The following is a 26,961-nucleotide window of genomic DNA, read 5'->3' on the forward strand; positions in this document are numbered from 1 at the left end:
ACTCATGATTGTCAGATACAACGATGTATCAGTGACAGAGGCCATGACTAGTACTTTTACATTGATACTACTACTACTCAGTTTATTCTGTTAATGTTACTCCTGTGATCATGGTCATGTCTTCCCCTGCAGTTTAAGGACAATGAGGCTGGTCTTTCTCACCTATCAACTTGCCACGCTGCTCCTGGCGCAGGCTCAGAATGCCTGCATCGGACACTCCACATTCAGGAGTCCAGGTCAGTGAAACCAGGAGTACCCTCATCCTTTTCATCCAGCCGCTGCTCTGACCTTGTCCCCTCCCCCAATTTGTCTTCCTTTCCCACTTGTCTTTGTGTTGCAACCTATTAAGCATCAGCAGCCTGGCTATCTGAGGGGTGGGGCTTTATCTCTGAGGTGAGGTGTGTCACAGCTTTGGGAATGACGGCGTCTGCTGGATACATATGCACATATATAACTTTTCAATAGTCAATGAAGAAAGAAATATTTTTCAATTGCTGGATGTTTTCTTAATTCAATTTTATTTTTTTGCCAAATCAAAACATACATTATCTCAAGGCACTTTTACATAGTGAGTTTGAGACCTAAACAATATTACAGAGACTTGCTGTTTAGCATTGATAATGAATAACTGAACTTATGAGGCTATGAATAAATTGTAATTGGACAACCTTGAAAAAACATGTTTTGTTAAGTTCAGAAGAAATCCTGACACATTTAAATCCAACATTTTGGAGCCCATGACATATTCAGAAACAACACAGGTGAAAATGATCACATGGGTTAAATTATAACAATAATTTAAAATAGTTTTCCCATCATTTTGGAGGATCTAAACTCAAAAGGAACCACATGCGTCGGCCGTATAGCTACGGGCTGAAAGCCAGTCAGGGACATTAATCAGAGCAATAGTGAACCACTAGAATCCAAAGTCCAATGTAAACTGTCAACTGTCCTGTCAGATCTTTTTTTATTTGTAACTGTTTAACCTTGAGCTTCCAGCCACAGTTAGTGGTTCAAGTTAACAGACTCAGGATTTCATGATGAAATGCACACTGGGAGTTGTAGTTTACTTCTCCCCTTAAGTCTTTGTGTCCACGGGCTTGTATTTTTATTTATCACAGAATCACAGGTCATGTGCGCCTTCATCTTCTTAATTCTCTGGTTTTGTGACACAGACTTAATGTTAAAATATTAAGTGTGAACAGCAAGTTTAGATCTTTCTCCTCCAGAACCCCAGAGATACTGTCCACCCCACAGTTGTACTTCTATGTTCTGTCAAATCTGTGCCCCTTTAAGAAGATCAGTTGTGGATTCATCAGCAACAGATCCCGCCCTGTTCCAAATCAAAGCTGACTCTGGTTGCCATCCTGACTCTTTGCAGCCAACTCCGACATCGAGGTCGTCTGTGGCTCACAGATGGTGGACCTTCAGATCCTGTTGTGTCCCATCTATTTCAACGGATACAACGAGTCGCTGCTGGCCCTCAACTCGGTACACTCCAAACACCAGTGTGAAGGCACTGCCGACTGGGCCGCGGACCCGCCCGTTGTCCGGTTCAACTTCTCCATCACAGAGGAGGGCATCACTGCCTGCTCCAGCACGCTGACAGTAGGTCGTCCAAGCCTGAACACGCCCAGCGCGTTCCAGCCCGCACAGCAGATTCTTTTACTCGGCAATCCCACCTAAACTCCGTTTCCTCAAAAGGTCACGCAGGAGGAGGGAACTGGCCCGTTCTCAGACTTCTCCCACGTGGAGTACATCAACATCTCGGGCATGGTCTGCTCGGAGGACCCCACCGCAGGAGCCGTTACCTATCACCAAGAGGTGATGTACAGGTTCTCCTGCCGCTACCCGCTGCAGTACCTGGTCAACAACACTCACATGAGCGTGTAAGTGGACCCTGCCGTTTAAAGCCCCCTGCTCGAAATGAAAAACACATGTTTAATCTTGTGTCCCTGTGATAGCTGCTCATTTATCTCTTGTTATAAAACCAATACCATGATATTTTTCTTTTCCTGTAAAACAATTGCAACTGTTTGACGACTCGTCCTGCATGGGGGCGTTTGCTCGTTCTACATCCAATGATATTGGCTCCTGGAATTTTTAAAGGACACATATTATTCTCATATTCAGGTTCATAATTCTAATTTGAGTCATTACTTGAAAAGGTTGAAATGCTCTAATGTTCAGTAAACACATCAGGATCCTCACACTGTCCATTCCTGCGGCTCCTCTTTCCAGCCTCTGTCTGAAACGCTTGGTTTTAGCCCCTGTCTCTTTAAGACCCACCCTCGTCTGCTCTGATTGGTCAGCTGGCCCACTCTGTTGTGACCGGTCAACCGTTTCCAGCTCATGTGGGAAGTGACAGACTAGCCGCTAAGAGTGGCTTATGCACTTCTCTAACATTGTGACATCACGGTGTTACGGAAGCATCTGCTGACGAGGCATTTCAGGAGCTTCAGTGTTTTTTTTACCAAATGTTTAGTACGTTTTTTCCCTGTATAACTTCATCACATGTTTTATGGTCAAGTCTGTTCTGTGTTTCACAATCAAAATTAAGTTGAATGTAACAAGGGGTATCAAAACAAAAGTTGAGTGTAGAATAAAATCAGAAGAAATGGCTGGAAATGTATTTAACTCTGGTTATCAGGAAGTGTAAAGGTTAAATCACGTGTCCGATTTTTTTTGTTGTGTCCCTGTGAGGAGAAGTTGACTGCAGATGATGAACGAACCACATCTTTTAAAAAAGGATACATAAGAAAGTATCACGTTGCCACATTGAGTGAAGCTTCACAGAGCAGCCAATGTCCGCGCAGGTGTGCGTTACCTGTGTGTCTCACTTCGGGAGGGCTTGAGTCTCGCACCGGTGTGTCGTTCCCTCGTGTATCGTATGAATGATGACCTGGTTGTCGACGAATCGGGTGTCTCCTGCGACGAAGTTAAGGTGTTCCTGTTCTTATTTTTTGCCCCAACAGGTCCGGGGTCAGTCTGGCAGTCAAAGACAACAACGGAAGTTTCGTCAGCACGCTGAGCATGCGACTGTTTTCGGTGAGACGAGTGAGGCGTCGCCGGGGAGCAGGTCTATGTCAACTGACAGAATCGAGATCCGAGGCATTAACGATCAATCTGGGCGCAAAGTCACCGTCCAGATATCTTTCCAGCTCAACACATTTCTTTAAACCAAGGAAATCGTTTCCAACATTCACAAAGTGACACCAAATTGTACAAATTGTGAGGGGTTCTTCCTCGTCCCATCCTTCCACCCATGGAAATCCGTTCAGTAGCCTTGGTTACAAAGTGAATAAACCTCTTCTCCTAATTTGTCCCATTTCCCATTTCCACCCCAGACACTCAAGTAAAAGTTATTTTGTTCTTAGGAACCTCCAAGATTCCCTTGTCTCTGTCGCCCTGCGTGTTTTAAGCCATTTTAAGCCAGGTACTTTTCGCCCAGGGCTCCTGAGGAAGTTGTCAACATCACTTGGGAGATGTGGAAGAAGAAGTTTGATCAGTGAAGCTCCCACTTCGTTGCCTGGCTCCTCGCGGCAGGGTTACCATCGTGGCTCACTCCGTGCCAGCGGCAAACAACCGTCAAAGTAGAACTTAGTTTGAGCATATAACCTTGAGTTAAACATCTGGTAGTAGCAATAAGTCGGCTGGTTACTCATCTGGTGGAGAGACGACAAACTACACGTTGTGTTGAAGCTCTCTCCACGGAGTGATGGACCATCCGAGGTTCACTTGTTTTATCAAGTGAACCTCGGATGGTCACTTGATAAAAGTCAAAGATTTCCCCCGAAAACCACCAAATGTTTTCTATATTCACTTTAAATGAAATCCCTTTGATTCACCGTAGAACTCTAATTACTCAAAAGACCATTCGATGTTGCCAGCTCAGACTGGCTCGGTGTACCTTTGTTACTTGTTGTTATTCTTTTGGAATTGACTGATGATGTCCATATTAATATGTACAAATGTTAATATATAATGACTCTGCATCACATTGCCCAGACCAAAAACAAATTCAGCTGAAAGACCCTTCCCATGGGCTTTCCCCTTAAACTGAAAGCTGATACCAGAACTCATTCTGTCAAGAGGAACAACATGCATCAGTCTAAAGCACGTCCTTCCCTCTCTCCTGTTGTTGGCTGTACAGGACAATAGTTACTCCTCCAGGCTACAGATCCCCCTCAGAGGCCTGGAGCTGAAGACCAGGATCTTTGTGGAGGTGAAGGCATCCAACCTCAGCAACAGGTACGGAAGTAAACTGATTGTGTAATCAAATCCATTTAAAAGAAAGCATTCATGTGTCGTAGGTGTAATTTTGAAAGGATGAAATTGTGCCGTGATGAAGTGGGGACATGTTTTTAAAAGTTTTTTGCAAACTGTTAAGAATCAAAAACATACTCAAGTATTCAGACCCTGATCTCAGTCCGTTATGGATGTGAAGTTTCCATCTTCAGGTCTCTGCACAGACGCTCTGTGGGGTTAAAGTCTGGACTTTGTCGAGGACAGACAGAGACTTGTCCGGAAGACACTGTAGTGATGTCTTGGCCGAGGTTATTGTTTTGCTGTGAGGTGAACCTCTGTGGTTGGCCGCATTCCAGCGGTGGACGGTAATGAAGAACATTTACTGAAGTACCGTTTTTGAGTATTTGTACTTGAGTATTGTTTTGTTTTTTGGGGAAACGTTTTACATTTGACTGCACTACATTTGAAAGTCAAATATTTTACTTTTGACTCCAATGCGTTTCGATGAAGGACCTCGTTAGTTGTTACATTTTCATTGAAGTCAGCCGAGGATATATCCAGGTGATGAGGAGTGCAACCTCTCTCCCTGACCAAGGCCCTTCTTCCGCTTTCACTACACCACCATACTCCTGAGAACACTCGTAGCTTTAGAAAGAGTTTTATACCCTCGCTCTGATCTATGCCTCGGTATAAAAATTGTATCCCGGAGGTCCGAGGAGAGTTCCTCGTGGCCCTAATGGTTTGGTCTTCGTCCTGACATGCACTGTCTTTTTAAACAAAGTCCATTCAATCTAAATGTCTGAAACGTGTTTGGTCTTCAAGGATTATTGAGTTTGGACTGATGGACAACAATGGCACATGTATCCTCTTGAGAGTAAATCCACAGTAAACTATAGGGATCTGAATACTCTGTGAAGCCACTGTTATCTCACCTACACGTGGTCGTGTGACGGGCCTTGTTAACAATCTGTTCTGACAACCCAACGCGTGTCTGCAGATTCCATGTGCTCCTGGACCGATGTTATGCCACGACGACGCCTTTCCCCTTCAACACCCCACATCACGATCTCTTTGTTGGGTGAGTTACCAGACAGCAAAGATGAAAAGTCAGAAGGAAAGAAAAAGGTGGCCTAACATGCTTGTTTGGGGAGTATTCAACCAGGCCGTGGTCTTTAGTAACACGTGGAGTCGGCGCAGGATTTTTGAACTCTAGTGAAGTAAAATATAATTCCGTGCCATCAATCGGTTTTTCGTCTCTCTCCTCCTGGAGGTGTGACCGGGACGGCCAGACAGTAATAGCCCTCAACGGACAGCAGCAGGAAGCCCGCTTCTCCTTTGAAACCTTCCGCTTCATCGAGACTATGGATGCGATTGTCTCCACCTACTACTTACACTGTGCCACCAGGCTCTGTCTGAACTCCTTCTGTTCCAGCGTCCTCCAGGTCAGAGTCCACCTCCAGCACCAACAGCACGTATCACACGTGCAAACCTTTGCAAGAAGAAAAGAACTATTGAATTTTGGACAAATATCCACAGCTTCAAAATGTTCACTGACATATTTTTCTTTGCATTCAACTTGGAAAGGGGGAAATGGGATGGGTCATCCAAAAGGTAACGTAGGGGAATGACTAGGCAATGACTATTCACAGATTATACAAATCCAAATCCACTTAATTTATATAGGACACAGTTCATCAAAGTGCTGCGCATGTATGAAACGAATCAGATAAAAACATAAAACAAATGTTTACGTAAAATCAAATTAAAACAGACCACACTGTAAAATACACAAACACCACAAAAAGTAAAACACGAACCATCAAAACTCTCAGGTGGTGTGAGAGGCCAAGGAAAATAGGTGTGATTTAAGTCTGGATTTGAATGTTTCCACAGAGGAGGGGGCCATTTTAACATTGTACAAACAATTTAGGAGCCACAACTGAAGAGGCCCGGTCCCCCCTGGCTGACCCCGGGCACTTTGAGGGGACGTGGACCTGTAGGGGGTCACAGAGATATGGCGGTCCCACCCTATTTAGAGATCTAAACACAAACAAAAAAGATCTTCAAGTCAATCCGATGAACGAGAGGGAGCCAGTGGAGGGAGAACAAAATGGGAGTGATGTGCCCTCGCTGTAGGCGCGCTGCAGATCATGTGTGATTACAAAAGAAATATATTAGACTCCGTTACACATATTGCTGCTGCATAATTAACATTGTCCACTTACTGTTGACAATTCACATGCAGAACTGCACCAGCAGCGGCAGCTCGAGGAGGCGGCGCAGCGTCGGCGACAACCAGGGCACCACAGTGAGCGACACGGCCACCATCACCTCAGGCCCCATCACTACCCGCTCCGATAACGGTGAGAACGCCCACGGTCCGTCATGTGTTGTGTTGAACTACGCCTGTCATATCAGTCTAAGTTGATCTCTAACAATGATGACGTCTTTTCGCAGGCTACATGCTGGGATCTGGAGGTATGTTTACACCGTCGACATGGTTCCCTTCCTTGTTATGTTTGATCCACCAAAACAGAAGACGAGAACATTGGACATGAACTGATCTACTGATCATCCACACGTAGCAGGTGTATTTGGAATGAATTTGTCCAAAATGAAACCTAACCCAGAAAAAGAGTCCTCGCCTGTCAAAGGTATTGAATTGAAATTGAAGTGAATTGAAGATGTGTTTATTCCGAACAAGTACAGAAAAAAAAATAAGGAAAAAACAACAAGAGAAAATAATGCAACAAGCGGACAGACATAGAAAAGTAATGTTCACAAACAATGAAGGCATAAAGCAAAAGAAACTGTCCAACACTCCCTTTACGTGTTGGGGTAATTCAGAAGGACAGAGTAGACCAACATGTTCCAACCGGGGTCGTCCTAAAAGAAGATGGCTCAGATGGCTATGAAGCAAAAGATTAAAAATAATATATATATATATATATATATATATATATATATATATATATATATATATATATATATATATATATATATATATATATGTATGTCTCTGTATGCTCTGACTCTTGGTGCTCCCCTGCTCCCCAGGCGCTCAGCAGACCCACATGAATAACACCGTGGTGGTCGTCTCAGTCATAGCCGGCACCGTCGGCGCCGTCTGCCTCGCGCTGGTGGCGGTCGTCGTTTACCAGATGAACAACCTCAGCGCCGTTTCCAACAAGACCATTCTGTGCCCGCGAGAATGACGGGGGCTCAAGACACGAGCGCTCACTCGCGCAGATACGGTTCACATCACCACGGGGCGTGGTTCAATAACCTCTGACTTTCACATTCATCGTTGGTATTATGATATACAGTACAGCTGCATTGACATACGCCTCAGACAGGAGGAAGAATGTTATGATCTTTGACCTTTGCACTTTAATTCAGCGTACATGAAGAACATAAGTACACAGGACATGCAGTGTGATGTGGTATTGAGTTAATCATCTCCTTCCAAGCATTCATAACTATAACCCTTTATACCTTTGCTTTTTATTTTCTACTCTGACGGTGGGTAAAGGATTTGTGTTGTGTTGGGCTGTGTTACTAAACCAGGGTCATAGGTGCTGTAGTTCCCATTCAGGGTTGTTGTTGTTGTTGTTGTATTTAATTTCATTTTTGTTGTTTTCTTGCTTATAATTATTGATGGTTCAGACATTTTTGTATTACTATTTCTAATAAGGGTGTTTGATAAGATTTGTACGCTTGTTATTCATGGAGAATTTCTGGGGCGTTTCTTGCTTTTAGAAGACGTTTAAAAACTGATGTGCCCTCAGTGAGCACTTTAATAGGAACACCACTGGGTCGCTCCTTCCTTTGCTTTCAAACAGCATCACTTCTTTGTGTCGTTGATTCCACGAGATGCTGGAAACTTCCCTCCGAGATTCTGCTCATTTGTCAGCTGCACGACCTCCTGTTCCACCACATACTGAAGGTTGTACTGGATTCACATCTGGAGACTGGGGAGGTCACTGAAGTTCACTGACCTCACGTTCATTAAAACCAGTATGAGACTCTTACTTTGGAGCATTATCCTGGAGGAAGTAGCAATTACGCGATGGTATCATGTGACCATGAATTTATGAATATGTTCAGCAACAACATTTTTATTTTGAATTTCCATAGTAGAAACATTGTTCTTCCTTTCTTTCCCTTTAATAACTCATAAACCCAAAGATTTATCGTGTGGCCCAGCCCTCTTCAGACGAGCTTCCTCTCAAGCATCCAGGTGAAATGTTACTACAGCGTGAGGAATTTTACTTTTGATACTTTACATGTACTTGATGGAACTTCTGTACTTTACCTTTTTGCAAATACAGGATCTAATGCAGAGTCCTTTTAATAGAACATTTGACATGATCTGAATACACTGTATGCCACTGCTGTTGCCCACCTGTTTGAGCCCTTTGCACACAAACCCGACTAGTGAGTCAAAGCAACAACCCCAAAGCAGAATCAAGTACTCATGTTAGCATATTCACAAAATGACAATCAACTCAAAAACAAGAAAACAAAAGGATTTTATTTTTATTAACAGTTTAGAAGCACAACAATGTTGGCGCCCTCCACTTCATCGGGTTTTCTTGTTTTCTAGTTTTTTTTCCCACTTTCTCCTCCAAATAATCCAGAGAGCCACAAACACAGGAGGAGACGACTGACCCACACGTGGAGGGAGAAGTGGACCTGCAGCACAGGGCACGTCGAGGTAAAGAGCAGTGACGGCACCGACACACCAAGGGGCTCGTGAAAAACGCCGTCACAGAGACACATTCGAGCCCTTTTCAGAGGTTGTACTGGCATCAGCAGAAAATAAACGATTCTTGAGTCCTGTTGGTTCGGCCGGATCAGAAGCATGATGCTGAGAAGATATGTTTCAATCTTATATCATCCATATTTGGCAAAACATTAATCTCGGGGGATGTGTAATATTGGAAATTCCCCAAATCAACATCTGTAAATTAAATGCAAGTGACTTTCTAGTAGTTCTGTTCTAAACCTGGTTCCACCTTCCAGACGTTTACATCTGAAGCACATTTACACCAGCACTTATTGTAGAAGAATTCTGACTCAACACTTTTTGATTCTCCTAAAAGCCCAGTGAGTAATTATAGAACGACTTCCCATATTGTACCATCAACAGATTTAAGACTCGATTTACAACAGTTTGACAAGTTTTTCCACTTTTTGTCAGTTTTCTACAAATGTTTCTGAATTTCCAAAATACATTTTTGCTGTTGGAGGAGGAACATAATAATCAATCTATACATGAAGTTTCTTCCAGAGGACTAGTGCATCTGGTTAGTTGCCATGATGGTCAACAAAGGGAGTTATGTGGGGGGGGGGGGACCAGGTTGGAGGATACAGTACAGAGTAGGAAAAGAACAATTCCTGGACGTCGAGGGTTAAAGAACTCATCCCCGCCAAATGCCGATGGTTATTTTTGCTCAGCTGACATCTCCGTCTCAATCAGATCCATGAGAGCGTTGGTTTGAGGGGGTTTTGTCTGAACTGTGCATCCATCACAGCACGCACAGTCTTGGTCTTTATTATTATAAGACTGGTTCTTCATGGTGGTAGAAGAGTCCATGAAAGACGGAGATAAGAGATGAAAGGCAAAGGGGAGACGGGGGGGGGGGCTCCCAGCAGCTCAACAAACGGGCCACAAAAACAAAAGAAAAAAAAATGGATAAAAAAAAACAAGGAAAAAAAAACAGAGCACGAAGGAACTTGAACATTTAAACACTGTCAATAAATATAGTGATTTTTCTCCCGCAGTTCCAGCTGTTATAATTCATCATCTATATGGTTTTCAGGTTGGACCTTCTCCTTTGTTCCTGAGGATAAGGACAGAGAAGAGAAAACAATTAAACAGTGAAATGCAAGTGGCAACACATCAGCTCCGTTCATTAAGCAAAGAAAAGGCGCAGACTGTCGAGAGGAGAGTTCCCTCTCTAGTGGGACGTCCTGACGCACACGTTAACCGATTTAACAAGAATAATAAAACCGGTCAGCTCACACTGAACAGGTGTGACATTTGAAAAGGTAAAATGGGGACCTTGTTGTTTTTTTCATCGTCATCATCTCATCACCTTTGCTTAAGTTAGAGTGTGAGACACCAGTGGTAACACACTTCATATGCAGAAGGTCAGTGACACCTAGAACTCCTGAGGATGAGATGAAAATCTATTGCAACCGTTTAATAAATGACATCAGCGTTTCCGTGCAGGACTTATTACTTTAACAGAAACACACTTATCACTTTACAATGCCATGTTTTTTTATTTGAGAAAAATAAGCTCAGAGCAGCTGGACAAATAGACTTTATTTTATTCATATATGGAAAAAAAACCAACATTGTTTTGCTCAAGACTTGATTTGTTAGAGGTGTGAAGCTGACGAAGCTTATTTAGCAGTTGGACTGAATTTCAGGTCATGTGACTGAGATAAGAGTCGTCACACGCTGACTGTGAGTGACAGAATGATCAACAATCTAATAACTGAATATAAAGACGACTGAAGCCAAAATATCTCACATACAGGCGCCGCCATCTTGCGCCTTTGACATTTGGATAAGAAGAGGGTGCGGTCGAATTGTCCTTCCTATCTATTTTTCCTTGACCTCAGCGGAAAACGTCATGAGGTCAGGGAAAGGTGTAAAGGATAACTCATATGACTTAGGAAAAGGTGACAGTGCTGCTCAGAGAATCCAACTATACTTTCACTAAACTACGTCATCGTGCGACGGCTGATATTATTGACATGCATCTGCCGTTGTGAAACTACACAATTCCGAAGGCTCCATCAGCATGTTTTAGTGTCTTTCCACCGTGTGACATCAGATGTTTTGATCCATATGTAACATTTACTTACATGATGACGTGCGTCTCTTCTGGGTGATATTCATACTCTTCTACTTCTTCTACTTTGGTTTTAATTGTTTATGTTTGTGCATGGTCCGAACATAAATTGTTGGGGCGTCTATTTCTATTTCTCCTAGGACAGTCCAGTGTAGCCTATGCTAAAGGAGATATGAAAGGAATCATTGAAGCTCCTTTCCTTTCCATTTAGAGACTCCGATCAAATACTTCCGGGTCACTTCAAGATTTCTGAAGCTTCCTAAGCCAATTTGACAATTCAACCTCACCCAGAGCCTGTTCAGCGGTGATGGTGGAGTGGAGCAATGGTATGAAAGGTTCCGCTGACAGTCACGGGTCAGTCTCAGCTGTCAATCATGACGTCTCAGCCCGTTTTTATTGCATCAAATAACTAATTAAAACCAAACGTATTGTAAACATGAACAGTTGAACATACATCAGTGTGATAGGAAATGCCTAAACTGACAGAAACCATCTTTGGGAAAATTTCATTTAACATGTACTTTTGACTAATTGGGTCCATGTCCCATTTGATCACAGTGAGGGGGCTGCGGCCACCAGGAGGCGCTCCAGATGACTTGGCTTCACTTTTGGGAGCCGTCATGTCGTCCATCTTTATATACAGTATATGAGCACAACCCACTGCACTGAATCCTGCAGTGACACAATGTTCCATTTTTTGTTGGTGACTTCTGAGCCTGTAGTTGCACCGGACCACGTCTCGTGATCTAATGTGTTCCAATTATTTCGTCCACCCCCTAAAGTTCTCTGGCAGTATCAGCAGCGGGTTTGTCAGACCGACCTGTGGCTGTTGTTGTTGTGTCTTCTGTGGGCTGTGATTGGCTGTCTGAGTCTGTGTGTACAGTGCTCTCCTCTGTGGGTGGAGCCTCGCCCGGCTGCGCCTCCTCCGGGCTTTCTGTTTTTCAATGAATTAAAAAATACACAAAAAAGTTATTACAGCTTTATAAAAGTTCTGATTCTTTTCACAATAGGACGAACCATGTGTGTGCCATGTGTGTGTGTGTGTGTTGTGCAGTTTGACCCACCGGTCTTTGTGTCCGTGCTCTCCTGTGTGGGAGGGATGACTTTCTCCTCCGCGGTGTTGTTGGCCTTGCTGCTTTTCTCGGAGCTGGTGCTGTTCTTAGCTTTGGCCTTAGACTTGGGTTTGGCGAACTTGGCCTTGTTGAGCAGGTAGTTGACCTCCCGATCCAACAGCGCCAGCTTGGACTCCAGGTCTTTGGACAACAGTACCGGACGCTCTTTTGGAGAGCGCTTCTCCTGCTCTGCCACCGTCTCGTTCTTCCATGTCTGGAGCGGACAGAGATTTGACACATGACATCACTTTCTTGAATTAAAATAAAAAACTGCCCGGTCTGTAATACCAGTTATAAGAGGTCTTCTGTGGCTCTGGAAAGAAAATAACCCTTAAGTTGTCTCAGTGATGCCATCAGGGTCATCTTATCTTGATCTTGAAATGTACATATTTATAAGGATTTCCCTGGATTATGATCTGGGAGCATGGGGTTTGGGAAAGTTGCACTATGGGAAATATAGGTTCGTACATTTCTGAGATTGAGACAAAAAGCCAGGAACCTAAATGAATACAGTGACCACATCAGACAGTGTGACAGCATTAATGCTTTCACCACCTACCGTTGTTTCATTGATGACTTTTTCTAACAGATTCAGCTCGACTTCGGTGAAGATCTGGTCGTCCTCTGGAATCAGCCTGGCGCTCCTGTAAAGGAGAAACAACAATGATGCTCAGTCAATGTGAAGCTCCCTGAATCTTAAACAGTAATTTGTAGCATGGCATTTGCTTGTTGTTTTTTAACGTCTGTCAAAAGTGAAATGTGTTCAATGCCTTTTAATTTTTCAAAATAAATACCAAACAAGAACGAGGAACAGTAATGGTGAAAAGGGAAAGCAGGGATTTCTTTGCTTGGACTGACAATGAGGTGGAACTAGGGCTACAACGACACGTTGACGTAATCCATTGCCTCAGTTCAGTAAATTCGTAGATTTGTGTAGATGCGTCGCACTGTTTACGTTCATACCCAGTGATGGCAACTCTCGTTCTGGGGTATGCAGAAAATGGAAATTCATCCAAAAAAATGGTGTTATACCATTATAAAAATGGTGATTTGCGCCAAACATGGCGCAAATCTTTTCTTGGCTTTAATGTTTTCAACGATAAGTTGTGTTTTGATCCACAAATCTGCTCCGGTTAGCTAACACAAAGACTACCTGTCACTTTGAGATGACACCCTACCGTCACCGGCAGCTCTGACATCATTACGCAGCACTACACAGAGTGTTGGTAGAGAGAGAAGGACACCCGACAAAACAGTTGTATTTAGATGGAATAAATACTTACAGATGTATAAGTGAAATTAAATGAGGTTTAAAGTAAGAAACATCTGACCATATCCCCATAAAGCCTGAAAGTTTGCTCTGCTTCACGTTATCAGCATGAAATTTGGAAATAATGTTCAGTTGTTATGCTAAGGATTGTGTATGGAAGATTTTTTTGTTGCTCAATCTGATATATATATTATTTATTGGTAAGTTACAAAATAATTAATCGACTAAACAGGAGATAATCGTTAGATTTATCGATAAAAAAATAATGGTTAGATCAATCAATAAAAAAATAATGGTTCGCTGCAGCCTTGGGTGGAAGTATCACTGACCGTACGTATTAGCGATGCTTATAATTCATTATCTATGTTGCACACACCAGTCAGTCACAGCTGATGCTGTTAGTTTGTTCCTGGTAAAGGGTCATGTGATATGAGCATGACCAAACAGGGAAGGAGATGCGATGACTTATGACACGTGTCGTCTTCTTTTCAAAAAGATGTCCAGACTAAAAATAAATCGCCGGTGTTGGAAGAAAACTGTGAACTCAGGGCATCGATGCAGAAAAAGTCATGCGTTTTAAAAGGAAATCTTAGTGTGGACGTTGTCTCTGTGTTTGGGGGAGAAAAGCGCTATCGTAGTCTGGACAGGGGGGGAAATAGATGCCTTCAAATCTGCCTACAAACGTAACCAGATTCATTTAGACAGCCAATTGGTCAAAGCAAAGTCCCCACCCTCCACCTCCCTGTCAGCACTCACCTCAGGAAGAAGCTGGAGGTGTTGAGCATGCTGTTCAGAGCGGCCAGGCGGTCCGGCCACTTGCGTCGCTCCTCCACCCGGAAAAACATGTCCTTGCACAGGCTCTTCAGCTGAGACAGCTTCTCTCGGAGCTGCTTGGTGGTGGCCGAGTAACCGTCCTCGTCCATCCACTCCGACGCCTCGCTCAGCTTAGCAGAGATCTGCTCCTTCTCCTCCTCTGACAACACCAGCTGGTAGTCGTCCTGGTACAGCTTGTCCTGGAGAGATATGATCGTGAAGTCAAGTATCGTGTGTTTTTGGGAGGAAGCGTTTGGTGACATGGTTATTTTTTTAAACTGGGACCGATTTTTGTGTATCCGGTGCAGATACTGACGGGATCTATCCATATTCTATAGTCGAATTACAAATATGACCTGACGATATTTTAAGCCCATAGCCATAATGTTGCAGAAATGATTTCTGTGTTCAAAATATTAAAAGTTGACAGAACAATTTGCAGATTATTGTGACGTGTGAAAAGTGTAGTTTGGTTAACTACAGCCTCATACAACCTTACAAATAATACCAATGACAGGCATCATAAAAATAATTATATCTAAGAAAAAAGGAGCTCTGGTGTCCAAATACAATATCCAGATAAACAAATTCAGGTATCGGAGGAGGTCAATTTTTTTTCATGTCCTCTCCTGTTTCCTACTTTCTGATTCCACTCGTTGCCAATATTATTCTGTGATGTAAAGATGCATGTAATCCGCCCTGAGCTTCAAAGTCCTTTCTTTAAAGCAAGCACATTCTAAAAGGTTAAACTCCAACAGAGTGTCTGATGCTCACCTGTGTCTCGAAGATAAACGCTTCCAGATTGTTGAGCATCTTCTCTCGTTCGTGTTTCGCCAGGTCCCTGTTGGTCAAATCTTGCAGCCTGAAAAGGAGATAAGACTCGTCTTAGCCCGAGAACCGAACAAGACGGAGGCTGAAGAAAAATGAAAATCGTTGCTTTACTTCTTTTTGGAGGAAGTGACTTCATCTGCAGTGAGATCGGAGACGTCGTTGATGATCAGTTCCACTGTGATCTCTTCAGAGATCTTGGCCTTTTTCTGAGGTTTCGCCTTCTTCTCCTCCACGTCCTTCTCTGCCTCAGCGTTTTCAGATTTCTCTTCATCCTTTTCCTCCTTCAAAGGCAGCGACATGTTTACTTTCAATTGAGGCTCAAACATTTTCATCACAGCGTTTCTCAGAGAGATTTACGGGAGACAAATCTTACTTTGGTGTCAGTCTTGCTGCCTGCCTCCTCTGTCTGCTCCTGGCCTTTCTCTTCGGTCTTTTCACTTTTCTCTGAATCATCCGGCTTCTCCTCGGCAGCCTCTTCCTTCTGGACCTCGTCCTTGTCGTCCTTCCCCGACTCTGGAGGAACTTCCTCCTCATCCTATACGTGCCACATCGGGGAACAATGATAGTATCTCAGTTGGTGTTGTGAAGGCAGGTGGATGAGCCTCATCACAGCTGTGAGCTGCTTTACATGCCAGAGAAGAAATGTAAAAAATAAAACATGCTGCGTATTGTATAATATTGCAATGAACGAAGGGGAACTGATCCAGCATCAGCTAAAATGTGCAACATCGCAGGTTATGTTACCTATTTTTTCATTCATATCAGTGACAGAGACCCAGCCTAACCTCCCTCGCTGTGGCAAGTGTTCTTTTATAAACCATTTTCATATCGATGCATTTTCTCTTTATTTCAGTGACAGTGCGACTCACAGGTCACTCAGTATTAACAGCTCTGCATTTATAGATCTCTGAAAACAGAACTTCAATCTCTGATTTCATTAACGTCCTCTTTTTACTCTTTCATGCTGTTTTCACGAATTAACTCTTCCTGACCTTATACGGTATTTTGTGGGAGTTGATTATGCTAAGTTGCGATCCGCACGTAAATTACACATTTTTCTGAAGATAGAAGCGTTTGATGATCCGACGAGGCCTGTTCGTACGAACTCACAGTACAAGGACACAAGCTGCAGTTACCTGGACAGGCTCAGTTACATTTGGGGCCGGTTCTGAGGATCCTCCTCCAAACAAAGTGGAAATCGTGTTACCCAGTTCTGAAAGACAACGTGTCAGTGATAAGACAAATATACTCAAACAGGTTTTAGTGTTGCATGAATCAGAAAGAAGGCAACAAAATGAATGAGCACCGCTACTCTGATGCGTGCGTGCGTGCGTGCGTGCGTGCGTCATGTCATTTCATTTAATCGAGTAAATGAACTGCATTTATAAAGTACTAGTCACATTCACACACACATCCGTACAGTGCTTCCATACACATCACTATTTCTATCACACATCGTTCACACCCTGTCACACACTTCAGGGGCAGTTGAGGGTTCAGTGTCTTGTCGTTGGACTGAGACTCTTCAAACAGCTGTTTTCACAAATGTGTGGTTTCAACACCTACTGGTCAAAGTGGATTCTTCTTCTTTCTCCTCCACAATCGCTTCAAAGACAGACTCCACCTGTGAATGAGAATTAGAACCATAAAGTATTGAGTTGATTAGAACAGTATCCGGACATAGACAATAATCAAAATATAAAAAATATATATTATTAATATTGTGTTAGGTTGTCATAATTAATAGTAATTAATTGTCCAGAATTAAATAAAAACACAATAAACAACGCTTAAGATTAAACTGACTGATATTATTATGAAAATGATTTTTCAAACTTCCTATAGATTTGATAATATCGTTCTCTCAAATTCTATTGGCCATGATAACTGTTTTCTGAACATCTGATATTGTAACAGCCCTAATTTGAATGAATGGTACTAATTAAAAAAGAAAAATAATAATTCTGTGATTATTTAAGTCATACAATAAAGAAAAATGTTGATGAATGGGAAGTTGAGCATATTTCTTGGATTATTTCCGTTTTTGATATCATTAAGAGTCACTGATTACCATGGCAACCAGGAGATACCCAGGGCAAGTCTCAACCAGTATGTTTTAAAAAAAACAGAAATGAGTTTAATCCATAATGCTAGTGGTTCTGTGAGACTTTGACTGTTTTCACTCTGTGGAACTGACCCGATCCAGCAGCAGAACTCCACTCTCATCCATGTTGAAATGGGCTTTGATGCCTTTGGACTCGGCGTCTTCGTGCTTATGGAAGCTGCTGCCCACTCCCGACAGTTTGACTGTGGTCAGGTTCAGGGAGCCGAAAACGCTGAAACACATTCAAACACGTGTAAATCATCAGGGAATAATGTCAGTTGAACGGACACAATCTTTGCGCCGATAAAAACACTCTTTTCAAGAGGAGGCAAAAAGTGCTTCAGTGAGCAGCTGTCCAACCTCAGGTCGTGCTGACTCAGGAAACTGAGGTCGCCGTAGTTGATGTCGAAGGAAAAGTCATCGTTGTAGCGGTTGAATGTGATGACCTTGCGCTGCGGGTAGGGCGCCATCCTCTGGAAGAGGATACGTCTGTTGCGTTTCAGGCTTTTCAGACCATCCTCCTCAGCGTCACGGGTGAACTCCACCTGATGGAATTAAATAACGTGGTGATGTCACATGGCTTATATCTAATTTTGAAACGGTGAACAATGCCTTGCATCTGACCAGCTCAAAAACTCTTCACAACAGCGAACAAACACATGATCACCCCATTGCTGAGTGTTGTTAAAATAAAGATGCCCGCTAGTTTCCACACTGAGGTTCAATATAGTTATCTATGAGTGAAGCCAAAATTGAGCTCAAAGATTTTCTACAGTGATGATATTTAACCCGAGTCAGTGAACGACCCGCACCGACCTGAATGGGGAAGACGGCTGCGTCTCGGACCAGGAACGGTTTGACCTTGAAGGCCTTGCTGAGGGCAGCAGCCTGGTACACGGCGCCCATGGCGGCTGCCTCGTCTGCATTGATATTTTTCCCTAGCTCCTCTCTGCGAAGGAAACAACATGCTCAATTAAAACTCAGGTTTCTCAGTGACAGAAGCATGTGAAATCAAAGTTTCATGCAGTGGAAGAATGTGGCTCTTTATATACTATACACGTGTGAAAGTGAAGGATTGAAATGAGAGCGGCGTGTCCGTGGTTGGCACTTACTTCTCCACAGCTTTCAGCAGCACTTCCTGGACCTTGGGGACACGGGTGGCGCCACCGACTAAAATCACCTGCTCAATTTCATCCTGTCGGCACAAATATAAGAACTCTGAGTCACAGCGGGACAGCAGACATCCATTCATTCCCAGTTCATCAGTCTAAACCTGAACATGCCACATGACCTCATTCATTTTCTGAATCGATTTGATTCAGACAACTTTATTGATCACAACAAGGGCAATTAATCTGCAGCTTACCCCATCAAGAACACAAACAACATCCAAAATGTCATGTCAAGCACAAATCAGTCACAACAGACACACAGAGGTCAGTGTAGGACCCTCTAGGGGGGTTCGGGGGCATGGTCTCCCGGAGGAAAATTGTGTACATTTTAAAGTTAACTCCATCAATCTGGTGAACTTTGAAAGCAATTTAGGAGGATAGATCTTAAGAACTTTGTGTTCTTGTAAACAATTTTTTGCTGCAGTAGAGAATTTAATCATAAACAGATTGTTTTTATGGAGATGAATGATGATCACCACCATTAATATACGTCAGAAAAAGACAAATAAAAATAAAATGTATTTTAAAAGTAACAGATCCGATCTTGGACCAGCAGAAGTAGTGTACTTTCACTTTAACTTTCACTAGATGTTCGACAGATCACTTGATTTTTTATGTTTCTCTGAGAAGAGAAAACATATTTTCGATTTGTTATAAGTCTATGGCGCAACAAATTTGACTGACGGACCACAACAGTCTAATCAATGAATGGGAAACACGGACATGCACGGGGGCGGAGACTGGAGTCACCAAAGCATTGGATGAGATGACTGATTGGTTGGATTGAATTTTTTTTCGCCGTGGCAGCTAAGATTTAGCTGTGGTGGGCCGCCATGATGAAATGTTACCAGCGGAGACACTGGGTAGCTGCAGGTAAAAATGCAATGAGAACACTGACCAGCTTCATTTCTGCGGTGGCGAGGGCGTCCTGCACCGGGCCAGGCACGCGTTCAAACAGATCTCCACACAGATCTTCAAAGTCAGACCTGGACACCTTCGCTTTGAAGTCAATGTCGTCCATCAAACCTTCCACCTGAGGAAAACAGACACTTTTTCTCAATGCAGTGGTCTGGACAGGATTCTGTGTCGCTAACAGGATCTCTCACAGAATAACAAAGAAAGAGACTTTTAAAAAATGAATTCAAGATTTAAAATCAGTGTGAGAACGTGACAGAGCTGTGCATTAAGTCATTCAGGCGCTGCAGGTGGTTCTGAGCCTTGCACTCACCTGGGCCATGAATTCCATGTTTGCACTGAGCACCGTCTTGAGCCTCTGGGCCTCTTTGAGGAGTTTGGCCATGGCCCGGTGGTTCTCCCGCACGTCTTTCTCGCTCTTCTTCTGAGCATTGAACAGTTGGGCCAGGTGGTCCCGGAGTCGCAGGTCCATCTCGAAGCCCCCGAGCTCACGGTCAAAACTAGATCCAGAACAAGAGGGGACGAGGAGTGAAAGATGTTTTATTAATTCATTATTTAAATCGGCCGCCAAAAGCAGGAAGCATTTACCGGTCCTTCTATTGAAAGACACTTCAGGATACACCCACATTAAATATCTCTAATCTTCATTTGTGGCTAAGAAGAAATTTAAAGGCTCAGATTTTCTGATATCATCAATCTGACTGACTGGTCACTGCAGCTTTCTGGAGTCTCTTGGTGAACAATGTGAAGTACCATATAATCCATGACTTCCAGTCTTCAGAGAATCTCATAAAGTGTTGACAGGTAAATGGTAAATGAACTGTATTAGCACAGAGCTATTCTAGTCTTATCGACCACTCAAACGTGAGAGTAATAGTCCCATTCACACACATTCATTTCATACAGTGCTTCTATACACAGAACCTTTCCTCTCAAAATCGGTCACTGCCGGTGCAGCAGAGACAATTTAGGGTTAAGTGTCTTATCCAAGGACACATCGATATGCGGATTGGAACCACCAACCCTCTGGTTAGTGGAGCGACCCTCTCCGCCTCATGAGCCACAGCGCGGATACATATAAGACAGTATCCGCGCGCACAAGGGAGCATTTCTGATCCACGTGCACAAATGCAGTCTTGACCAATGTTTTTTTTATTTTATTTTATTTTTTTTAAATGGGTTAACGTATTTATTGCTGCTCAAATCGATTCACTCAGCCCCTCCTGGCTTGATTCTCTCAGTCTCTCTTTGTGACACGCACACTGACAACAGGCCCATCTGTCTAATCAGACTGGCTAAAACCACATCATATGGTCTTATATTTGTGTATATTTGCATTTAGAGCACGTCAATGAGATGTGATCACCGGTGGAAACATCCTGACGCCAGGTGCGAACAGACAAACTGAGAACAGATCTCTCAGGAGGGATGTTAACACCAGGTCTGAACAGGGTCCTGAACATCCGATCACTGGTGGACAGCTCCAAGTTCAGGTGGAAACTCATTGATGACGCATATTTCAGAAAGCCTGTGAGGCAACAGGCCAGACTGTGAGAGGCCGGTCGCTCTTTACATTCACACAGCAGCAACCATTCGCCGACAGAAGCATCTCAGGTGCGTCGCCACTTCAAGGATCAGTGGACTCACCCGACACCTCGGATCTGTAACTGGGGCTGGGTGCCGGACTCCTTGGTTTTGACCGTCTGATAGGTGACGATGGTGGCAGTGGTGCTGCCCGACCCCATGTCGTAAAACATCACATTCTGAAAGAGAACAAGATCAGACTGTTTGTCAGTTACGTTTGGTAAAGATTCCTCTAAACATGAAGCTGCTTTTAAATATCACCATCTTATCACATACGTTTCTCAAATACAAATTCATTTAGATTTCTTTTATTATCAACAAATCCCTGTGTGTTAATCTGTCCTCAGAACTTCACGTCACATCTGTGTTCGCTGGTTCCAGCTGAAGCCTCACACACATTTTGTTTCATCTAAAAGAGGCTCAGTAGTTTTTGACTACAACAACTGGCTGCTGTTGTTTTTAATCAAACAATAGGAAACGGTGCGTTAGTTCAGGGACTGATGTGCTCTGGTGAGCATTTAGGACACAATGATGGTGTGTGTGTGTGTGGGATTGTGTGTGAAACTGTTGTGTTCACCTTGTTTCTGGGTGTTTTGACTAAAATAAGCTGAAAAGTTGGTTCTCAGCTGGAATCAGAAAACAGCAGATTTCCCTGGACCTCGAGTGTGAACGTGCCGTGTCATATTTTATGTGATGGAAAGAGGATTCACGTTACATGTAGTAGTCCTCCCTGTCTTCTTATCATTAACAGTGTGTGCCTGTTTTTTGGATAAAAGCAGATATTTGTAATAACAGAACAAAAGCTCCAGGAATAATCTGTGGTTTGCTAGATCTAAATATTGGTCCCAAGAATTCTGAAAAAAACTGCTTCAAGAACCACAACATTTGGTGGAGAAGACTCACGAGTGGTTCACTGGTGTGTTTGCATTGGGTTTTGCCTTTCCAAGGATACATTCACTGTTAGGTTGGTCATAGGACTTGTTGACTATAACAGAATATAGAATATCACCAGACCTGACTCCAAGTCCCTCTCCACTCAAAAAAGTGTTTTTCTTCTGTCCCTGTCCTCTTAAATGTCTGACATTGACTAGGGGGACTTGTAGCTGGTGTTTTCACATTCCTCTCCTGGAGGAGGAGATTTCTGTGCACGTCTCTGCAATTTGAAATTCAAACGAGTCCTGTTCAAGCTAGATTTGGTACGTCACAAATACAGAAAAGCAATCGCTGTCAAATACGCAAATGTAGGAATAGAAACCAGAATCTTGTAGTGCAGCAGAGGCAGCGCATCCACGAGAGGACGGCAGGTGTGTCAGCAGACATTTAGTGTTAGCATTAGCAGTTAGCATCCACGAGAGGACGGCAGGTGTGTAATTTTGGGGTAAACAATGTTCAACAAAATATATGGCATAGCAGATTATTTTTATATACTTTAAAACGTGACTGGAGAAGTTCTTTAAACATGCTCATAGGAGAAATGCTGAGTGTGCACCTTCGCCGTGCTGTCGATATCCTTCCTCCTGAAGACCCCGTAGTTCAAGGCAACAGCTGTGTTGTCATTGATGAGCTGAAGGACCTTTACACCTCCCATCTGTGCGGCCTGCAGGACTGCCCTGCGCTCTGCCTGGTTGAAAAAGGCTGGGACGGTAATCACTGCATCTTTGATTGGTTGTTCTGAGAGTTGGAGAGATTAGGAGGATGGAAAAAAAAAAACAACAACAGAGAAGCAAATGAATATGCTTGATATATTGGAAAGATGATTACGGCTGCAACGACGATTTGCATCGCATGAGCCGACGCATCGCACGGTTTACATTGATCCCCAGTGATGGCAACTCCCGTTCTGGGGTATGCAGAAAATGAAACTTCATCCGAAAAAAAAATTGTGTTATATGAGTGGTGTATGTGCGTGGTTTGTGTGTGGCAGAACGAGAGAGGGAGAGAGAACATCTCTCAGAGACAAAGGAAAAGTTTCTTTGTGTTATTTACCGCTGTTGAGGAAGTAAACAGAGTGAGTCCCGGAGCGAGACACTTTGAGAAAGTGAAACAAAAATCTCCCCTGGAGAAAAAAAGGCTGCAAACTCAGATACTCACACGAGTTAAGCGACATAAAATTTTGCGCCAAACATAAAGTGCGTCTTACTGTTAATGTTTTCTCACGATAAGTTGTGTTTTGATCCATAAATCCGCTCCCGTTAGCTAGCACAAAGACTACGTGTCACTTTGAGATGACACCCTACCGTCACCGGAAGCTCTGACGTCATTACGCAGCACTACAAAGAGTGTTGGTAGAGAGAGATAAACACCCGTCTTTGCTAAAACAGCTGTATTTAGATTCACTAAATACTTAGAGACGTATACGTGAAATTAAATTAAAGAGTTTTACGGTGAGAATCTGCAAATGGAAGAGCTGACCATGACCTGTAACCTTGCTCTGCTTCACTTTATCAGCATGAAATTTGGATAATGTTCAGATGTTGTGCTATGGATTGTGTATGGAAAGTTTTTTTTGCTTGATCTTCATTCACGCTGACCCATATATCTGATTCATATAGATAGATATATTATTTATTGGTATGTTAACCAAAGGATTAATCGATTAAACAGAAAATAATCGTTAGCTGTAGCCTTAAAGATGACGCATCTTCTTCCCTGAGCCAACTGACCTGCAAAGTCCTGAGACAGTCCACGAGAATAGTTGAGCACCATCCCGAGGAGCTCCTCAGGTGAGTACTGCATCTCTCTGGAAGGAAAAACACAGATGCAACGTGAGTCTATGACAGTATATCATCATGTAATTGGAAAAGATTCTCAATGATCACTAAAGAAAGCAAACTAATATTGTCAGAGGTGACAATCATAACAAATGTCCACACAGTAGTGCAGCACAGCCGGATACAGGATATTAAGTGTAAATATTATGTAGTGACTATGTAATAAACCACCACTGTGGAAACCCCATGCAAACTATATGACAAACGAAATTGTAGAATGATTTCAGGTTTGCCTAAAATGTGTGATGAGAAACTGAAACAGGGAACAAGTCAAAAAACTCACTCTGAGTTTCTGAAGTAAACGGTGCCCCTCTCTGGGTCCTCCTGCAGCTGGTGCTCAGGGAAACGTTTGCGGTAGAGCGCCACCTGCAGGTTCTCGTGCTTCTTGCCCAGTAGGCTCTGGAGGTGCCTATAAACGGTTTTTGGATTCTTCACAGACTGAAAAGGACACAATTAACGTTAGCCTTAATAGCGTCCAAGGAAAAGATCTGTACTGTTATGAGGCGATTTGAAGAGGAGAAATCATACCATTGCTAGTGCATTGTCTCCGAAAAGTCTCTCAGTTTCTTTGAGGCACACAGCGATGGGTGTTTTCCTCCGCGACTCCCTGAAAAGACACACACAGTGTTCAGCTGAATTCAGTGACTGTATTAATTTTGTCTTCACGGTGAAGACGAGCGCTCAGCTGTACTCACTTATTGAGAACTATCTCCATCGGCACCCCGGGTTTCACTATCGCCATTTTCATCCACTCGCTGCCAAGGTCGACTGACATGACGGCTACAGTCACTGCAAACACACACACAGAGACGCTACATGATGCTGGTGACGCAAGAGGGGAAACACCCGACATCCTGCGTGTGAATTATTCATGCGTCTATTTCCAAACACTGGTCAATAAAAGCATGTATGTATTAGAGCCTGACCGATTTAATCAGTCAATAGGATCTTTTCACAGAGATATCCGTATCTGTGTTTATGTTTGCTGAAATGCACCAAACTTTTATTTTACATAATACGCTATGCAGAAAACAAAATTGCATTAAAAAATGTTTATTTTCTTAATTCAAGTTCTATACATCTGGTTCCATTTGTGTTATCTTAGACCTGTATTGTCAGGCTCTAGTACGTACTATAATACTATTTCTCTTGTAATCATCAGTATGGAGTTCACACTGCTCGCCACTAAAATCAGAGCTCCATGTTTGAAAAAAAAAAAGTGTGTGTCCATGGGTTGATGGATCACGTTTACCTGTGTGGGAAGGCAACATTGCCAGAGCGAGGCAGAAGAGAGCGACCGGAGCCAGCGTCCTCCTTCCCGCCATGATGAGCTGCAGAGATGAACAAAGGAGAAAAGAGAAATGAATAGTGAACCAGGTCAGGTGCGTTCACACCGCGGTCAACACCTCTTTTAAACCTCTGTACGCCTGGCTTTCTCTGCAGAGTGGCCTTTTCATCCGGCGAGGGAGCAACACGAGCTCCCACCTGAAAACACCAACACCTTTTTGCTTCTACACAATGATGACCCGTCCAGTCACTGTGCATCATGTTTCCTAGAGTTTCCTGGGGGCTCATGGGGCTGCGGTCAACCAAGCAGCTGGTCGTCAGAGAGGCACGGCCTGGCGTGTCCTCAAGCATCTAATGTACCTGATCCCACCCACACACAGGTGAGCTCAGCTCCACACACGTGGCGATAAGAGCCCAATGTCAAGCTTCGACGTTTGCAACAGCTGTAAGATCCACCAGGAGCCACTGTCCACAGCCGGAGTGGAGGACATCCGCGGCACGTGTGTGTCCCAGGTCCCAGGTCCCAGGTCGGGACAGGAGGAGCAGGAGGAGCAGGACATCCTCCTCCAGCCCCGGTGAGGAGGCGGTGACGCATGAGTGTAAAATGGATGCACAGGTCGGACCCTCATGGTTTTTCCATACAAACGTGAGTCCTTCGGCTTCTGGAAGTGGCTCGCGATGAGGCGGCCGGTCCCGGTCCCGGTCCCGGGGTAGGTCGCTGGTGTTTCATCAGTAAAGCTAAGTTGACCAGTGACCGCTCGGCTCCAACTCAACCGGCCGGTGTGTGTGTGTGTGTGTGTGTGTGTGTGTGTGTGCGCGCGCGCGTTCCCGGACACACAGCTAGCACTTCACCGGCAGATATGTTGACAGCCACCGTTAGCTAGCTCTCGGTCACCCCACCGGCAGGAAGGGGAGCACGATCGACACCGCCGCGGCAGGAACTCACCTCTCCTCGGGGCGGCGGGGCTTCCAGCAGACTGAGCCGACTCTCGGGTTCGTGTTCCGGGGTGTTTTTTGGCCTCTCGACTCGCAGCCTCTCTTTGTCGTCACGCCGCGGTGGTTCTCAGTTCCCCCCTTGTCACCGGCTCGCTCTCAGCAGTCGGGGCCCGGAACGCGGCGTCACCTCATTGGATCCACACGAGCCGCTGCTGCGATAAAAAGGAACGTCACGCTAACTGTAACCAAACCGACTGCATCCGGTTAGCATTTCACAATAATAGCCAACTACGACCGGATATCAAGTTGAAAATAAAGATCGAACGTGAAGTATATGACATTTTCATGCAGGGTTGTTGTTCGTTTCATTTTCAAATTCAAGTTTGAACAACGTCATTGCATCATGGCAAGATACACACATACACTAGTTGTGGGGAGTTGGATCAACTCGTGTAGACGAATTGTAAAAGGGAAAACTTCCACAAACTCCGGTGTAAAAAATATGAAACCAAAAATATTTATTCCACAGTTTGTAACATCTTGAGTTCTTACAGGAGTATTCAAACTCTTCCTCATCATAACAGTGTATTACAGTAAGAAACGTGTGGCTCTGCCGCTACTTGAGTCTCAGCTGAGCTAACTAACTTCAAAGCCATGAGCTGTTTCCTATGACAGTAACATGGTACTGTTCTTAAACCAGCATACATTAAAATGATTTATTAATATCTGACCTTTTAACAAATTACTATGAACTTAATGAATGAAATTACATTTTTAATCTCCACTTTTCATGAAGTACTAAACAAGAAATAAACTGCACTCATTTAAACTAGACATGTGGAAATGTAACGTGGCTCCAACTCTAGTACTCACATTTGGCCTGGATAAAGAATTTGGTCAGAGCTTCAAGCTTTAACTCGAAACAATTGTCAAAAGGCTTTGAGTCCTCGTGTGCTTCTGTTTTGAAAGGAGGGGCCATTCACTTCCGGTGAGTAGCTCCGTCTGTCTTTATGACTGCTGCCACACGCAGCAAGCGATGACGCCCCTCC

General features: G+C 43.7%; 2 protein-coding genes across 3 annotated transcripts; one reads left to right on the forward strand and one right to left on the reverse strand.

Moving 5' to 3' along the window:
• The first annotated feature begins 47 nt into the window (after window positions 1–47).
• On the forward strand, window positions 48–8,941 carry si:ch73-261i21.5 (zona pellucida-like domain-containing protein 1). Its single transcript, XM_035624809.2, has 10 exons — window positions 48–236; window positions 1,382–1,608; window positions 1,705–1,889; window positions 2,976–3,048; window positions 4,154–4,251; window positions 5,246–5,326; window positions 5,519–5,690; window positions 6,494–6,611; window positions 6,706–6,726; window positions 7,306–8,941. Exons 1-10 carry the CDS (start codon window positions 143–145, stop codon window positions 7,461–7,463), a joined length of 1,227 nt encoding a protein of 408 aa, XP_035480702.2. The 5' UTR covers window positions 48–142; the 3' UTR covers window positions 7,464–8,941.
• hyou1 (hypoxia up-regulated 1) lies at window positions 8,764–26,892 on the reverse strand. 2 transcript variants are annotated; one of them, XM_035624806.2, is made up of 25 exons: window positions 26,786–26,892; window positions 25,923–26,121; window positions 24,942–25,020; window positions 24,385–24,478; window positions 24,218–24,296; window positions 23,973–24,127; window positions 23,582–23,658; window positions 22,408–22,589; window positions 20,982–21,097; window positions 19,648–19,834; window positions 19,318–19,452; window positions 18,360–18,442; window positions 18,064–18,196; window positions 17,608–17,792; window positions 17,341–17,479; window positions 16,710–16,767; window positions 16,280–16,356; window positions 15,517–15,678; window positions 15,255–15,424; window positions 15,087–15,174; window positions 14,256–14,512; window positions 12,789–12,873; window positions 12,182–12,443; window positions 11,938–12,051; window positions 8,764–10,094 (listed from the first exon to the last, which is right to left on the reverse strand). In XM_035624806.2, the coding sequence occupies exons 3-25, from the start codon at window positions 25,012–25,014 to the stop codon at window positions 10,045–10,047; spliced, it is 2,961 nt and encodes a 986-aa protein (XP_035480699.2). In that variant the 5' UTR covers window positions 25,015–25,020; window positions 25,923–26,121; window positions 26,786–26,892; the 3' UTR covers window positions 8,764–10,044. The 2 variants fall into 2 exon arrangements, with proteins under 2 accessions (XP_035480699.2, XP_035480700.2); XM_035624807.2 differs by having other exon boundaries at window positions 25,923–26,124; window positions 26,786–26,887.
• Window positions 26,893–26,961: the final 69 nt, after the last annotated feature.

This window comes from Scophthalmus maximus, chromosome 2 (genome assembly GCF_022379125.1).
Source record: "Scophthalmus maximus strain ysfricsl-2021 chromosome 2, ASM2237912v1, whole genome shotgun sequence".
NCBI lineage: Eukaryota > Metazoa > Chordata > Actinopteri > Pleuronectiformes > Scophthalmidae > Scophthalmus > Scophthalmus maximus.

What these genes read in the sequence shown, in the direction of transcription:
- si:ch73-261i21.5 (XM_035624809.2), top strand. Translation starts at nt 143, where the DNA reads ATGAGGCTGGTCTTTCTCACCTATCAACTTGCCACGCTGCTCCTGGCG. An exon ending in CTCCACATTCAGGAGTCCAG is followed by an intron (nt 237 to 1,381) that starts GTCAGTGAAACC and finishes GACTCTTTGCAG; the next exon opens with CCAACTCCGACATCGAGGTC. An exon ending in TGAGCATGCGACTGTTTTCG is followed by an intron (nt 3,049 to 4,153) that starts GTGAGACGAGTG and finishes TTGGCTGTACAG; the next exon opens with GACAATAGTTACTCCTCCAG.
- hyou1 (XM_035624806.2), bottom strand. Translation starts at nt 25,014, where the DNA reads ATGGCGGGAAGGAGGACGCTGGCTCCGGTCGCTCTCTTCTGCCTCGCT. An exon ending in TTACAGATCCGAGGTGTCGG is followed by an intron (nt 19,835 to 20,981) that starts GTGAGTCCACTG and finishes TTCTGGATCTAG; the next exon opens with TTTTGACCGTGAGCTCGGGG. An exon ending in CAGCCGTCTTCCCCATTCAG is followed by an intron (nt 17,793 to 18,063) that starts GTCGGTGCGGGT and finishes TAATTCCATCAG; the next exon opens with GTGGAGTTCACCCGTGACGC.